General features: G+C 38.7%; 1 protein-coding gene across 1 annotated transcript in view; it reads left to right on the top strand.

Annotated features, from left to right (window-relative positions):
• Positions 1–6,100, top strand: part of LOC139741961 (adenylate cyclase type 5-like) — a 232,232-nt gene extending 226,132 nt beyond the window's left edge. The window contains exons 14-19 of the mRNA XM_071652528.1: positions 273–437; positions 1,859–2,034; positions 2,546–2,678; positions 3,694–3,957; positions 4,559–4,763; positions 5,847–6,100. Coding sequence (XP_071508629.1) covers positions 273–437; positions 1,859–2,034; positions 2,546–2,678; positions 3,694–3,957; positions 4,559–4,763; positions 5,847–6,100 — 1,197 coding nt within the window. The remainder of the gene's footprint in view (positions 1–272; positions 438–1,858; positions 2,035–2,545; positions 2,679–3,693; positions 3,958–4,558; positions 4,764–5,846) is intronic.
• Positions 6,101–16,455: the final 10,355 nt, after the last annotated feature.

Here is a 16,455-nt window from a genome sequence, read left to right as displayed (position 1 = left end):
TATTTACTATTTATTACAATATTTTGAGCTTGAAGCATTCATTTCTCCTGAAATATCTTCTCATGTGAGCCCTCACTTCTCATGAATCATCATGTTAAACTCTTGAGTCAGAGATAAAAACCTGTCTTTTGGTTCAAAAGTAAGCAAAGTGTATTTCTTGTACACTTCCTCTGGAAATGAAGAGTAACTTATTGTGTATGATACATGTACATGTACTTTTAGAAAAATCACTTTATGCTGATGAGCTCTCCATGTGCGTGCATTTTGTCCAGTTTGCCTACGACACAACATCAGTCAACGAGTGCGTGGCTGACCAGCAAGGCCTGCCCAGTGCCGACGATGTCAACATCACAGACATCATCGACTCCGGTATAACGCTGGGGGATGAGAACAGTGCGGACTGCTGGCCCAACAATCCAACGTGTCACTTCCCAATGGTGAGACCAAGATCAGGGACCTGTTGCATAAAAATTTCTACATCCCTCACAAATTATTTCTTGTCCTCTGATTGGTCGAGGGCATTGAAAGTGACAAAACATATTTCCACCGTGAAAATCCTAGTCCAACTATTTCCCTAGGGAAATAGTAAAAAAAAAATATATATATATATATCACGCTACCATGGCGATATTTGCTATTAAAGCGCGTGCGCACCACCCTTGTCACAAGCACAATAGTGCATGAGACATCACATCACAGTACAGTTTTGCACCAAATGCACTGCGTCTACACTTCACGAGATAAAGGGCATCGCGCAGTTGATGCATACACTTTCACATTGTAATTTTGTGGGTGAAAAAAAATGAAGATAATTTTAGATCAGTCAACCACCCACTTTACTGTGGGTATTACTCTATCTAATTCATTGGGAGGGATATAAAACAAATATGCTAGTCTATTGTTCAAGGTTCTGGTTAAACCATGTGCCTTCGGTGACTTCTGCAGCACTTAGCTATTTTCTCTTGAGTTGTGCCCCTCAAAAAATAGTACTATTGAAGTCACCTCATGCACATAGTTTCAACCAGAACCTCTCTGGCCTGGTATATTTGTATATCACCTGAGAAAATCTCTGATTGATTTTTAAAAGGATTTTTGCTGTGCGAAGTCATTGGCTGAATTATGCCAACCTGACTGAGTTTTGTTGTCAGTTTTTCCTCAGTTTTAGCGTTTTATACAACAGGCCCGGCAGCATCAGAAGTTAGAAGCAAACCTGAAAATTTTAAGGGCACACACTGTAGAATCTTCTATGAAGGACTTGTAAGAAATATTGTAGCTAAATACAATGTAAATCTTGATCGCGAACCCTTCCAACGTGATGCGAAGTAACAGAGCCATCACCAGTTTTTTTCAAGGGGGGTGCATTTACATTTCTGGTTCCACTTCCGGGTTTCATCAGCTAACAAGCAAAAAAAAAAGGGGGAGCCTTTAGCGTAACTTTCTGATTCCACTTTCGGGTTTCTTCAGCTGTCAAGCAAAATTTCTGGGGGGGATGTGAAATAAATTGTGCATGCATACTTGATAAGTAAAACTTTTTTTAGGGTCTGAATGGGGGTGCGTTCACACCAACGCACCCCCCCCCCCCCCCCCCCCCCCCCCTTGACGCCCATGGTTAACCCTGTTTGATAAACAAAGTTAGAGGTTTCTTACCTTGGAGAGCGTAGTTTGTTGCATTTGTGTAACGGGACACAAACACAGGCATTTAGAAACAGCATCGATACAGGTAAAACCCACTGCAAAATATATGTAGCATGCACAGTTTATAAATACCTCGTAAACTAGTATTAGCAAAATGTTATGCAATCCACATGGTAGATGTGATTTTCACCTAAAATTTCTGTATTGCTCTCCACACATGTAGTACTTTACATACAGCATACTCATTGTCATGCTAAGCTGTGCCGTGTTCCAGCAGCTTGGAAGTCTGACCAAGCTGGTGTTCCTGGTCCTGACAGGGGTCACCTATCTAGCTCTCATTGAGACCATCCAGGTCAACCTACTGGACAACTATGACACCCTCCAGCAGGCCTATGTCCAGTAAGTGACCCCCACCTCTCCATCAGTTGGGCGGTTTTGTGAGTTCTCTAGTTTGTTTGTATGGTTGTTTGTGTGTTCTGTAGTTTGTTTGTATGGTTGTTTGTGTGTGTGGTTGTTTTTGTGTATGTGTTTGTAATGTGTGTGCAGCGGTGTCATTCATTTTGAATGATGATAAGCATTACCACCTTTGTTATTATCATGTTTGAATAAATGCATATTGTATGTGACAGAATTAAAGTATTCCATGATTCCTTTTTTGTAATTGTGGAATCATTTTGAAAAGTATGTAATTTCATTTGCCATCGAAAGAAAAATAAATACATATTTTTAAAAGCCATCAATTTGGATCAAAACCTGCAATGTATGTGATAACTCTCATCACCAGTGTTTCATAAAGAAGTTAGACGTGTTTGTAAGGACTATAAAAAGGCTGAACGAGCTGGCCATGTGTGATGCTTCACTGACACCCTCCCTTCTCCCCCCACCCCCCCCCCCCCCCCCCCCCCTCTAGAATGCTGGAGAAGCAGTACATTCCCCTCAAGGTCATCACCCCGGTCATCATGATCGTCTACGTGGCAGCACTCTGGATCCATGGCAGGCAGGTGGAGTCCACGGCCAGGCTGGACTTCCTCTGGAAGCTACAGGTGGGTACATGTACATGGCGCGGGATCCTCAGCTCCTTGGGCCAAAAGTTTTCTGCATTCCTTTAACTCTTGAGGGCTCTTCTCTCACTGCTGTCTGGGATTTGACTATAGCCCATGCAAAAAAAAAAAAAAAATCTGTCAAAGCATGGCTGTTTTCTTTAGCAACCTTGTTACTATGGGAGAGATGCCAATGTTACTTTCTAAAGTATTTTGTACTGGTTTTTTTTTCCAAAAAATGCTGCAGGCTTTTCTACCAAAAAAATTGCATTTTGGACCCTCAGAATACTGCAGTACTGTTTACAATGTTGGCATTCCTGCTGTAGATGTGTCATTCATGAAATTAGCACATAGGTACGGAAATTGTGATTTATATGCTGTTATGCTCTATTTCCTTAGGCTCAAAATATAGTATACAATTTGAGTTCTAGTTTGTTGCATTGACTCAAGATGACATTCTCTACAAATATTTGCAAAAATCTCCATATGTCAGAGAAAAGTCTTGAATTAGAGGGAAGAAAAGAATCCAGATCTGTATCCAAATGGTCAAAATGGCATACATACATACTAGATGTACACTGTATATTGTGGTTTGGAGCCCTATTAAAGTTCATGTGTCTCTTTTGCAATACTTAAAATCAGATTCATTTCGTACATTTCATAAGCTGGTATCTCGTACAGGTAATAAAACTTAATTTTGTTTTCATGGAGGGAGAATGAATACTACATTGTATAAATTTCCAGTGAATTATCATTCTGACTCCGAAAAATTCCCACTTGTTATTTTAGCTAAAAAAAGGAAGCGTATTCTTGAGTGACAAGGGGTATAGTTTGTCAGTTCTATTTTAAAAATTCTGGAGTATATTACCATAAGATTTCATACACGATGTAGGAAGACATAATTCTTTAATCATGCAAAGTTTCATGACATTTGCAAAAGTGATATAGGTAAATGACCTTTGAAAGTATACCTGAGTAATGAAGATATCTCCATTATTGTTATCTCCATGGCAACCAGGCTACAGAGGAGAAAGATGAGATGGCCAATCTCCAGGCCTACAACAAGCGTCTCCTCAACAACATCCTGCCCTCGTTTGTGGCTGAGCACTTCCTCAAGAACTCGGCCCGCGACATGGACCTGTACCACAGGGACAACGACTTTGTGGCAGTCATGTTTGCCTCGATCTCGAACTTCTCTGAGTTCTATGTGGAGCTCGAGGCCAACAACGAGGGGGTGGAGTGCTTGAGACTGCTGAACGAAATTATCCACGACTTTGATGAGGTAAAAGAATAATTCATTTCCTTTCAAGGTAGCAAATGCTTTATCCAGTGGTACATATCTTTTTCTTCATGATACAGAGAAGCATTCGAAAGACTCGTCAATAAGCTAGAAGAGGCTTTGCTATATCACAAGGTTACAATTTTCTAGACCTCTACGAGACACATGTTCAGTTTAACATCTACCCTGAAAAGTTCCTATGTGATTGATGGGACCACTCATCCTATTGGGTCGGAGGGAAATGGCTGTGTTGAAATCTTGTTTTGTATTCAACATCACAGTTTGAAGCTGCTAGACGTATATATACGAAAATCCCTGCCACAAATTGTGTACAACTTTATCACTGATCTCATAATATGATAAGTACACACGCAGCCGAATCTCAACTGGGGTCAACCGTTGGCAATGAGCACATGCTTGGATGGGATGCACATTCTGGTATTTACTGACCGGTACTCTTTGTTAGTTTTTAATGTACCCAGGTGACAGCCTTTTTCTGTTTGTTTGTTTTTTTATTGTAAGTGCAGTAATGTGCATGTCAGGTAGTGTCAAAGGTCATGTGATGGGAGAATGCCAAATTTTCTCTCTCCCTTTTCAACCCCAGATCATCGGCCGCGAGGAATTCAAGCAGATCGAGAAGATCAAGACGATCGGCTACACCTACATGGCCGCCTCGGGCCTGACGGAGGAGACGTTCGACAAGGAAGGCAACAGCCACGTCAGCGCGCTGGCCGACTTCGCCTTCACGCTTATGAAACAGCTCAAATACGTCAACGAGCACTCCTTTAACAACTTCAAGATGAGGATAGGTGAGTTGGGAGAAATATATGTGACCCGCCACGACAAAAGGATCTGAAAGTCACTGACGGCTGAGCCAAGTAAATCGAGTTATAAGTCATATCATAAATATTGAGTCAAAACCGTCAAATTTCTGTTTTTGGCATAAATTTGTCATCTGATATTTTGTCTATCATCTGCTGAAATTTCGAAACTAAATGATCAAAGGAAAGGTAAGAAATTAACATTTTTCTGGGCCATGATTTTCCGACTTTCAACGGAACAGAAACATGTCCGAAGATTTGGATTTAGTGCCGCAGATAGACTCCGCCCCTACCAATGAGGGAGTGATCTTATTGGTCCGTGCGTGGCATCCCGGTTACTGATTGGTCGTGCGTAGACGGCTGGCGCTAAGCTTGAATGATCATATCAGTGGTTGCTAGGAACATATCTTCTATAGCAACTGATATGTCAAGAGGTGAAAACTGTCTTACCTCCCCTTGATCATGATTGCATCAGAAGGAAAACTTTGAAGGCAGTTTTCTCAAAACGCTGATTTCCTAGACCACTCGACATGCTCTCATAAAATCATCAATATCTCCGCAACTGAGTACTGTTATGAGTCGTGTTATATATGAAATTAAAGCGGAAGAGTAAGGGAATAATGTCCTGTCATTTTCAGAAAATCGACCTCCCATGACTTTCGGATCCTTATGTTGTAGCGTGTCACTTGTATATAGTCTGACCTCTCCTATCCTGACATGCCGGGACCAGCGCTCATCCGGATAAAGGCTTTGGCCATATATGACAGACTCCATGTTTAATATACACAGCTGCCTACCCAATGGTAACATCCTCATCAGCTGGTATGCGTTCAGAATTCTCTGGTATTTTGCTCAATGAACGATCACCTGTACCATGCCCTGATTTAATGAAAAGTTTTCTGTCCATGTTCCTGCAGTAATTTTTGGGAGCTATAGGGGTATAGTGAATGTCTGAATGCATGTTATTAAGATGAAAAGATGATGTCAATGTACGTTATGTTGGGAATAATATGTAATTTATGTGAGTACATCTCTCCATTTTGATTTTATCCCCCCCCCCCCCCCAATCAGGTCTCAATGTTGGCCCAGTAGTGTCAGGAGTGATCGGGGCCCGCAAGCCACAGTACGACATCTGGGGCAACACGGTCAATGTGGCCAGCCGCATGGACTCCACGGGCATTCCGGAGAAAATTCAGGTCACCCAGGACATGCGCAACATCCTGACCCCCATGGGCTACCGGCTGACCGAGAGGGGCATCGTCAAGGTCAAGGGGAAGGGCGAGATGCTGACCTATTTTCTGATTGGTCTGCCTGGCGACCCTTAACCCGCCCCAGTGACCCTTAGCCACCAGAGTGAACTCTGGCACTCCGGGGTCAGCCGAGATCAATGTTTCCATTTTCCGTGGAAGGAAAACATTTCTATTTGCAATAGATGATGTGCAGTGTAAAAGGGAATGCGAAGCAATGAACCACTGCAGGAGACACAAGCAGTAATGGGTTTGAAAATCTCTTCTGTGACCCATGACCTTTGACCCTTTGAACTATATAAAAGTCCAGTCAAGTCAAAGTAGAAAGTGCAATGTATGTATGCGTAAACTTGTGTGTCAAAAGTTCTGGAGATACAAAATGGCTTTTGCTGGAGTTGTTGGTAATTTGCAATTCAGGGACCAAAATTGTTCAATTTTGTTAGGAATCTCTTGAAATGGCAGTAGCATGTGAAATGGCATTCGCTGTTCTCTGCAAGGTATCATTTTCACCGGTACATTGTACAATTGTGTATATCATGTTTACATGCTGTCTATAGATACCGGTATATATCATTCAGCACCTTCACACTGTCCACAATGAATCCAAAAGGAGAAAAATAATTGTTCAGTAACCTGGAACTCTAGCTGAGAATGACCATGGTCATGATTATTTTGTGCTCTTCAGCGATGACTGCCACACACTTCAGTTTAGGGGATGGACATCTTATGAATGATCGTGCCAAAGTGATATTTGTCACGCTGTCTTGCCCAGTGAAAATAATTTTGCTGCATTGTAATCAAATCTCAAGCTCCTTCTCTCTCTCATCTCATCTCGCTCCAACCCTTCTTGCAACTCCAGTCTGTGCCAAAGGCATGTCTGTCTCTCTGTCTGTTTATCATGGAATCTATCAATCTTTCTATCTTAAGTATTTATCTGCTTTCTTCATAGTCAAATTTTTGTCTGTTACCAATTCATTGCTGAATGTATATCCATTGATCTACGTACATGTTTTCCTCAATCTCAGATATGTACATTGTATCTGTCCTTCTGTCCATCCATATGGCATGTCTGTTTAGGGTTTTGTTTTTCCTTTGTCTCTCTATCTACTTTTTCTGCAGGTCTGTCACATCTTCTTCTTTTTTTTCCTTTTTCTTCTTTTTTTTTTTGTTTATATAGCAACATACATTATTGTATCTATTGTGTCACTCTAGCCTTACTGTTAGATTTAGGCACATTGCTGCAGCTGAGTGGGCTTTGCTATGCTATCAATCTACAACAAGGTCATGATTGGATGGATTTACTGAATGATGATGAAGAAACTCGGCAAGTTAAAAACTGCGTGCCCGGGCATGTAAAGGATTGATTAAATCTATCTGTTTCTGTGTGCTGTCTCTACAGGGTTCTTTGATTGCAAATTGACTGCAAAAGTTTAGCCTTGTTGTTCTGAATATGCTACAAGTATAAAGCATGTAAGCATACCTACCCCAGTAAGCTGCTTACATGTGTGCTTTCAGATTATAATGTATTCTGCGCTTGTAGATCAATGATATACAATGTACATGTTTGTCCTTTCCTACCTTGTACTTTATTCTATTTTGTAGGATTGAAAAAATTGATATAGTGCATAGTGCAAGCTTCATCATCCATCCATTGGATACATGTATTTTCGAAACAATTTACTTGCCAGCTTTGCTTCAGTGCTTTTTGTGTTATAATATAAACCGACAGTTCGATGTATTACCTTTTTAGCTTAGTGTTGGACCCAGAGAGCTCTACAAAACTCAAATATTACCCGCATCAGTGGAGCCACACCCGCACCATAAGCAAAATGAATGCCACTCCCAATAGAATAATCAACTACACAACCTGCTGTCATGCATACAGGCCAAAATACAACGACAATTAAATGGACTTTCAATCAAGCAGTCATGCATACGCCAAATTGTGGAGTAGATTGGGTGAATAGAGAGTCTTGCTTGAGGGCACCAGTGATGTGAAGGGGGTTTGAACCAGTGACCTTGTGTTTGGAAGTGCAATGTGTTCTCCAGCATACCACATGGCCCTTTCTACTTGATAGTTATCCAAGGTGTGATAGGTTAATACCAAAGTCATGGTCAGTGTGCATGCATGTGGCAAACAATATTTTACCTGGCTTTTAACATTTTCCTACCAAAATGAATTGTCCAATCATGAAAAATTGTTAGTGATTTCAGTATTTGCATGGCACTATTTATTTTGTACTACTTATTAAACTCATAAACAAATTTTTGATTTAAATTATGAGTGTATGAATGAACTGTCAGTTTGAAATTCCTCTGCATTAGTCTCGAAGAGACTGAGTATATATTGTGATACATGAGATTTAAAGGTGAATTGGTAAGGTTCTGGAACACACATTAAAGCAAATTACAACATGCCCATGATAACTTTTTTTTAACCTTTTTTGTAGTACAGATGGAAGAAAAATTGAATTAATTCATTCACATTGAATCACAATAATTCCATGTATTTTGTGCTGTCAGACAGCTTATGGTTGTAGCTGTGGTGGGAAAAAAAATTAAAAAAAATAAAACAAGCCTTGACTGTGTAGACTACTTTCACCTTGGCTACATTATCTCATCTCGTCCAATTTGAGAGAAACTATTTTTGGAAGATATCGAGGCGCATAATGAAATATTGATGAGATCGCAAAATTAACCAGTTCATGACCTTGGAGTAACCGTTTTCCGCATTTGTGTTGTGCTTTCCCACAACTGCAAGCATTAATTTGCTCAGATCACTTTGCAGTGGATGTTGGCTGCTATTAAACTGGTGGCAATTTTTAGATCATAAGGGCAAGCAATTTGAGGAGAGGGAGTTAGGACACAAAGCATGATTATGTTGGAAGCTCCTGTGGCATTACGTCAACATAATCAGTAAATTCTCTTTGGATTATATGCTATACGAGTATGTCAATGCAATTATTGTGCTAAAAGTACTACTGTGTGTGCTAAGCCAGACTGTCAATATCAGAGTCCACAGGAAAAAGCAAGTACTGTCAGAGTGTAATTTACATATGCCAGCATGAAGGTACATGTGTATCGTGCTATTTTACTACAAGTACATTTCCATGTAAGGTTACTTTCTGTAACTTTTCGTGTGATAGAAATATTTGTTTGTTTGTGTGTGTGTGCTTTTTGTTTTTTGGTGGGTTTTTTTTTTGTGCCATATTTGCCTGGAAAAGGTGTAGGTTTGGATTGATTTTGGCCAAATCCCTGAAAATTTGGTAAGTTTTTCAGATGTTAGAGACATTTTGCCATGCTTTAAGGGTCACTTCACTTCAAAAGTAATCTTTGTGTATCGTTTAAGAACTTCATTGTCCATTTGTATGAGCAGACTGTACTGCTTTCTGTGTGTTGCCATCAGGATTGGAAGATTTGAAGTTAAGTTCTACAAAAACAGAAATAAACAGGGTGCCATCATACGGCTTATTGTGTGCTAAATTATGCCAAATATGAAATGCAATATTTCCCCTCGTAATAAATTGCCAAGGTAGAGAATTATCGTATTGGTAAGTCTTCTAATGATAATAAAAATGGTGTTTTCTTGCCATACCAAGGCCAAAAGTAACAATGTACGTTACCAGCGGGTCAGCTTAAGTTTGCCCATATTTTAAAGCCCTCCTTTTCACATTGAGACCCATTACATCGATTGTGGTGCCATGTAATAGAGTGTGTATTTTTGTTTGCCATTTGTGAATATCGACTCTAATAGTTTTGTGTTGCTCCTCAGCTCAGTTCAGAGTTAAAGGGTGTTTATTCATCATACATGGAAACTTAATGAAGCATCTCAAAATTTTAATGAGTCGGTCCATATTTGGTTAGTATGTTTGAATGCAGTCGTTGAGGACAAAAACAAGCCAGTATAATGCTTGTGTATTGTACATTTAAACTACCAGGCCAGTTTAGAAGAGTGAAATGGGGGATCGGTTGGGTGTAGGTGGTAACATACCAGTACTCCTCTTTAGATTGGACAAAGAAGTCTATAATTTTCCCTAAGAGAACTCTACTTTTTATGTATATTTCTCTCTCTCTTTCTCTTTAATCTTTTTCCTATATATCTATCTATATATTTCTCTCTTTTTCTCTCTCCATCTATCTAAATTTATATGTTTTATATTATTGCAAAAATTTTCACTTCCTTGTATCTTGCTTTCTTAACCCCCCCCCCCCCCCCCAAAAAAAAAAAAAAAAGAACAAGAAAGAATAAGCAAACGAAAACAGTGTTCTGGCTTGATTATCATACCAGGAATGACAACTTTGAAGTGAGAAAGTTTTGCATTAATTAGCTGCCATAGTAGAGAAACAAGCTGTCCCGTGCTGAAATTGTTGCCATGGAAATGGGATTATGTAATCTTACAGCATGAGTGTACCAAAGCGATGTGAATGTAGAAGTCATGAGAGGGAAGTATTTTTGCAGCCAGATTTATTTTCATACCATCATGTGAAGTAGTGATTATAAAAGTGTGCTATGTATATTTTCTACTAGTAAAGTGCAGCATGCACTATGTATATGTCAAAGAATTAGCCCCCAAAAAAAGGAAATTGTTTGCATTTGATGTATATGATGTGCCATACAATGAGGAAGTACTCCTGTTTGTAATTACACTGTAATGCTTTAAGTTTGGACAACATATTTGCAGATTGCTCAGTCATACCCTTAAATCACCTTGAATCCATTGCTTGGGAAGTGGGTTTAGGGTTATACCCCAAAGGGTGCAACAGTGACCCCCAAAGGCTACCAGCGGTGACAAGAGAAGTGACAAAATCAGCAATTTTCCTGCTCAAGACAGTGATGTACATTGTAGGTCTCTCCTAACTATACATGTACATTTTGCTGGTTAGTCCCACTGTATTGCTTTCTGACGTGGGGGAAAATCAGTGCCCCATTCCCTTTTTGCACCTTCTTGATTACTCGTAGATTTATACCAGAATACACTAGTACACAAGCACAGTCAGAGAGCACATCCTTATTATTTATAATTTGAAAAGAAGGTCATGCCAAACTCGTTGTCTGCATTACATTTCTTCTTGATGGAATGAAAGTGGATTCTTGGATCCACAAATTATATGAAGAGATGACGGTAGTTTGTGGGGTCAATGACCCTTCCCTCAAGTAATTGGTTACATGGAGAGCCACACCTGCAATCTTTTTGAGTATGGAAGGCCATATGGGTACAAAATGTGCAGTTTAACAGCTTTTATGAGTGGAGTTTCATGGGGTTTGACTGCAATAGCCTTTACCTCAGGGAAGAACGAAAATAATTTTTTTTTTCTAATTTTGTTTCACAAGTTTCATGATGCTTTTTGACAAAAGTTTGTGTGGGTTTACTGTCTTTGCTGACCCAGTCTTTAAGCATTCACACTGTGAGGCAGAGTCGGCACATAATGGCACAGACACATCACTGAACTTTGAACTGGTTGGTGAAAAAAAAAGAACAGAAACAGAGATTTGAAGAAGATTTGTGTGTGTGTGTGTGCTTTTAACTTTTCTCTCACAAATTTATGGTCGTGTCAAAGATGAGGTATCCTTTAACATCTCTTTGAGGGAAATATTCTCTTTTCTCATTTTCAGGCCAAAACAAAACAAAACAAAGTCATGAAAAGGATGGTGATATATGAATATTTTCAGTTATGTTTGGCTGCAAATGTCACGAGTCACGATATGGAGTCTTGAGTTTCCCCAATGTTTTACCATTGTCCAGAAGAAGAGATACTGGTGTAAACGCCCTTCACCAAATTTGTGTGTGTAAAGAGTTTATGTGATGGCGGCTGATTTCACACTGAAGTGTTTTGATCAATGATGGCATTTACTGCAAGATAGTGATATGTACTAGCAGTTAAGCACTTTGGAAGAGTCTATTGCCATGTATATAGATTAATCGAGGCATGGGTACTTCGGTTCGTAAATCATTCTGTGCATTCAGTTTTATGAGAGGACATGTTGTCCTCACATCTGTAAATACAGGACTGCTTTAATAGTACTATAGATGTATTGATGTACATATTGAAGGTGTACAAAGAGCATTTCAAATATGGATGTGTTATGTGTCGATGTCACATGCTGGTATGATCTCGCTAGCAAAAGAACTTTGTAGTATTCCTAGAGCATGTTAGATATCTTCAGGACTGAAGATGTATGTACATGAAAAGAGTGTAAATATTCCTTTGTTTCTTTCCTTTCTAAATGTACAGGAATTCTCTTATGTGCATATATGTCGATACATTGTATGTAATCATTTTATATCAGATCAGAAGATGATTTTTATCTTGTAGAGACTAGAGTTTAATTAGGGAGTACGATGTACATGTAGACTGCTTGATTCCAGCATGAATTTGATTGTGTCTAATTGATGTAATTGAGTAAAAAAATCTTCCAGCCACATTGATTCAATCACGTAAACCTTGAACGAGTGCAGTGAAAACTCAATGACAACAAATAGGATATTACCTATTAAAAAATCATGTTTCTGTGAAGATAGCGACAGCAATTGTGATGGGAAATTCATTATGGGTTCATTTGTGTTGAGCTTCTCACTAAAATTTCTACTTAAAGCCCAAGCACCTTTTTATCATGTGGACAGCCTTTTGAATATTGCCTTGTGTCTTGTTGAAGATGTCACTTTGCCCATGTATGCTACGATCGATAGTACTTAAATGTGAAGTCCAGGAATCAATCGTGAGAATTTTTATATTCACTATTTTAGTAATTTTTAAGTGAACATAGATCTTCACAAAACTAGTTTGAGTAGGCTTTAGTTATACACTTGTACTTAGCAATTCATCTCTATGAAAACAAAGACGAATCTGTTGTATAATTTGACTATAATCCGTTATAATGTTGATGTACTTAAGATTGGTAAAGTACTTTGATGTCTGAGAAATGTAGGAATTTTATCCTGTTCTTTTTATCATAAAATCATTCCTTTCCCTCATAGATTGACTAGCTGTTTGGGAAATTCATTACGCATTGCCAATTTAGGGAATCATATGCATCATCATTCCCAGCACTCTCATGATTTTCCCTTGACATGTAGCTGGTGAAATTATTATCGGTTTAATCTTTCTATTTTGTTTTACGTTTTGTGTGTTTGTGTATTTTTCTCTCAGTTATCTATCAACTTCATTTTGGTAGATTAATTACGCACAGGAACTGGTTAATTTATTGAAAAGTTTTCCTTGAGCCTTGAAGAAATATTCTAATTTCATATTCCACTAAAGTTGACTTCCTTTTCATTTTAAATCTGTACTTTACCCAATGTGTCCATGGACAACAACTGAAGTGTTATGAAGTGAAAAGCAAATGTCATTGTGGTATTATTATTTTTTTAATCATTTTATTGCAGTCAAATTATTAGCATTTACATGAAACATAAAAAGACAAAACTGATTTTATGTGCGTTCATCCATGGATTGTGAAAAATGCCTTTAAACATAACATAATTTTCATTTGCAGAACTTAGCAAGATATGAAGAGACGGCATCATTTGTTAAACTCACTGGAAAAACACTTAACCTGGTGATACTGGTATGCATTTGATAATAAAGCTGTAGATTCTTTTCTCTTGGTGAAGTTTCACTCAGTGACTGATAAATGGGGCGTCTTACCATCTGCCCTTCCTCTATGGAAGAGAGAAAATCGGTAATTATTGTGAATGTCATTCTCGGTTTCAGGTTTCATGAAGATTTGAAATTATAACTTCATGGGACTGTCATGTGCAACACAGGCTTTAATACCCACAAGCAGTCATGTTCAACAAGGAATTCATCAGAAATGAGCTAACGTATGATCCAACACAAATGGATTTACATACATGTGTGTATACCCTATCGTTGAGTTTGGTTCTACTACTGTTCATTGAAAAAAAAAAAAGTCATAAGGGAGTAATCTCTCCTCAAAACGTTTCTCAAAATATCTTCCCTCTGGACAGAATGTTGCATGGTTTACAGCATAACTGAAAAAAAAAAGCTTTGAATTCTCATCAAGTTTGGGCATTCATTGTTCTAAAATAAAGGTCCAAAGTTACGTGGTTGTATTTCGACATTCCATTGTCAATGCAGGAATTATATGATGTACTCTCATCAAGCGTAATGTAAGGGTGAGTTACATGTATGACAAGGAAATTGTTTTTTTAATGAGATTCGAATGAAGGTCACATTCCCACATTCCACTTTTACCTGTAGAAGTATTTGATTTGATATGATTTGATTTCCATCAAAACTTGGAACATTTCATGTAGTACAAGTGGCCAGCTGCCTAGTGCCACAGGTCATGGTTAGGTCTGGTGACAGGTCAAATTCAAATGCTCCTGCATTTACTCTATTTATTTATTTAACTACTTTTGTCTGTTAATCTTGTCAGACTGGTACATAGTGATGGGGTGCTGACTCATGGGGTCTGATCGTTACATCATTACTTCATAGAACAACATTATTATCACACTTTTTTCCTTCTTGTAACTGTTAAATAACAAAATAGGTCAAGAAGTCGTCAGTAAGTACTTGTACTCAGTAACATTTGAAGTAGACAGAAATAGGGGCTGGACTTCTACAGCTTGTAGGTGTATGTTACTCAAACGGACCTTTGATGTTAGTGAGCATAATACCCTATTCAATCTATTTTTTTCTCATCAATCTCTAGTCGGAAGCAAAGATTGTTGCTTCCGGCCACCAACCGTATTGTATTGGATGGCAGTCTGATGAATCCCACTTGCTTGGTTGACTATCAGGCGAGTGTGAGACAGTCGCGCTTGATCCTCATGAGACGATGTTGCCTCATGGGATCACCGCCCGACATGTCTGACACTGACCTGATAGGCGACCAACACAAGTTGGACCCATCAGACTGCGATTTGATACACGTACATGTAAGTGGGTGCCCAAAAGCAATAAACTTACATGTACATGTAGCTGCTGACGAGTGACCGATAATAGGAAATCTCTGTGGAATGGGGGTGTTAGATTTGCATGATTGGCGTGCTCTGCCATGTGAAACTGGCACTGAAAACTTCCATGCATACTTTGTATATCAAGTTAGGGATCAGGCTGTGGCCCCAATCCTGCGACGGCAATTGCTGTCATTTTGAGTTAGTATGAGAACAGGAAACCTCCAGACTGCAATTGTGCGATTAGGCTCGTGCTGTCGCATTACAGCATCTTTTCGTTTTCCACACAAGATGGGAACATGTATATGGACACGCCACTGTCTGTGAATCTTAATTCGTAAAGATCATGTCAGTCAAGAAAGTCGAGAGCTCCCATTGATTCAGAAAACACAATGCTAGGGACATACAGTGTAGCACACACCCTTTTTAACTCGCAACACTGGAGCTGTAGAATACAATGTAGTGCAATAGTATATCTGTGTGTGTGTGTCATACTGTACTATAAAAGTTTTTAAAAAGGTTCTATATATTACATAGTAATATGTATATATTATTCGGGGGTGGGGGTGGGGAGGATGAGTTGTATAGCAGTTTCAGTGGCATGAAGACATTGTGTACTACAATTGCTTTAATCTCTTCTGTGTTGAGAGATGAAACAAAACATCGGAGATAAAAAATAAATTTAGCAATTGTACAGTAAGCACCAGTTGGTTCATATGTGTACTTTGATTTTTCTTGCATCTGATTTTTCACTCATACATATGATGTGCTCAGTATCCACCACTTTAAAGGGGAATGAAACCAAATATACAAAATGTATAATTATGAATTGAGGGCATGTGGTATTTCTTGTACAATGCAGCAGTGATGTTTGAGGAAAATCTGGCAATCTGTTCAAAAGTTATGATTAGCCATGGCTGGATGAAAAGACTTCGACAGTTTGGGATGCCACGCGTGGGACAATAATTATTCAGAATATACAATTATATATAGAGAATTCTACAAAATTTGATTTTCCATAATATGAAAAGTGCACATTCCCTTCTCTAGATACTGACATGTGTTAAAAGTTATATAATTCCCCATGTTTTCTAAAAGAGTCTTTAAGTCACATGCTTTTTCATCATGCTAGAGAAGTGAAAATACTGTATGTGGAATTCTCTTTATACATTGTACATGTATTTTTGTTATATCATTGTCCATGGGTAACATCACCAAATGTTTCGGTCTTCTTATGGCAACATTGAAACTTTAAAAATTCATAGCATTTTAACAGATTGTCTGATTTCCATATAACACTGGTGTGTTCTACGAATATTGCTGCTCTCACCAAATCCACATTATACATTCATATTTCATTCCCTTTAGTACTGTGTGAGCAATGGTGGAAGTCAGCATGCTTGTATGTTTCAGTGTGTGTGTGTGTCTTTGACTGACTATAAAGAGTAAATTGTACATGATTAGCACTAGTCTAGATTCTGGGCTTTTTGTATGATATATTTTTAATAT

Source organism: Diadema antillarum, unplaced genomic scaffold, assembly GCF_040938485.1.
Source record: "Diadema antillarum isolate AM-2024a unplaced genomic scaffold, OU_Dant_1.0 seq00000966_RagTag, whole genome shotgun sequence".
Lineage (NCBI taxonomy): Eukaryota > Metazoa > Echinodermata > Echinoidea > Diadematoida > Diadematidae > Diadema > Diadema antillarum.
Note: the sequence above shows the minus strand (reverse complement) of the source record. Positions and strands in the feature narration are given on the sequence as shown.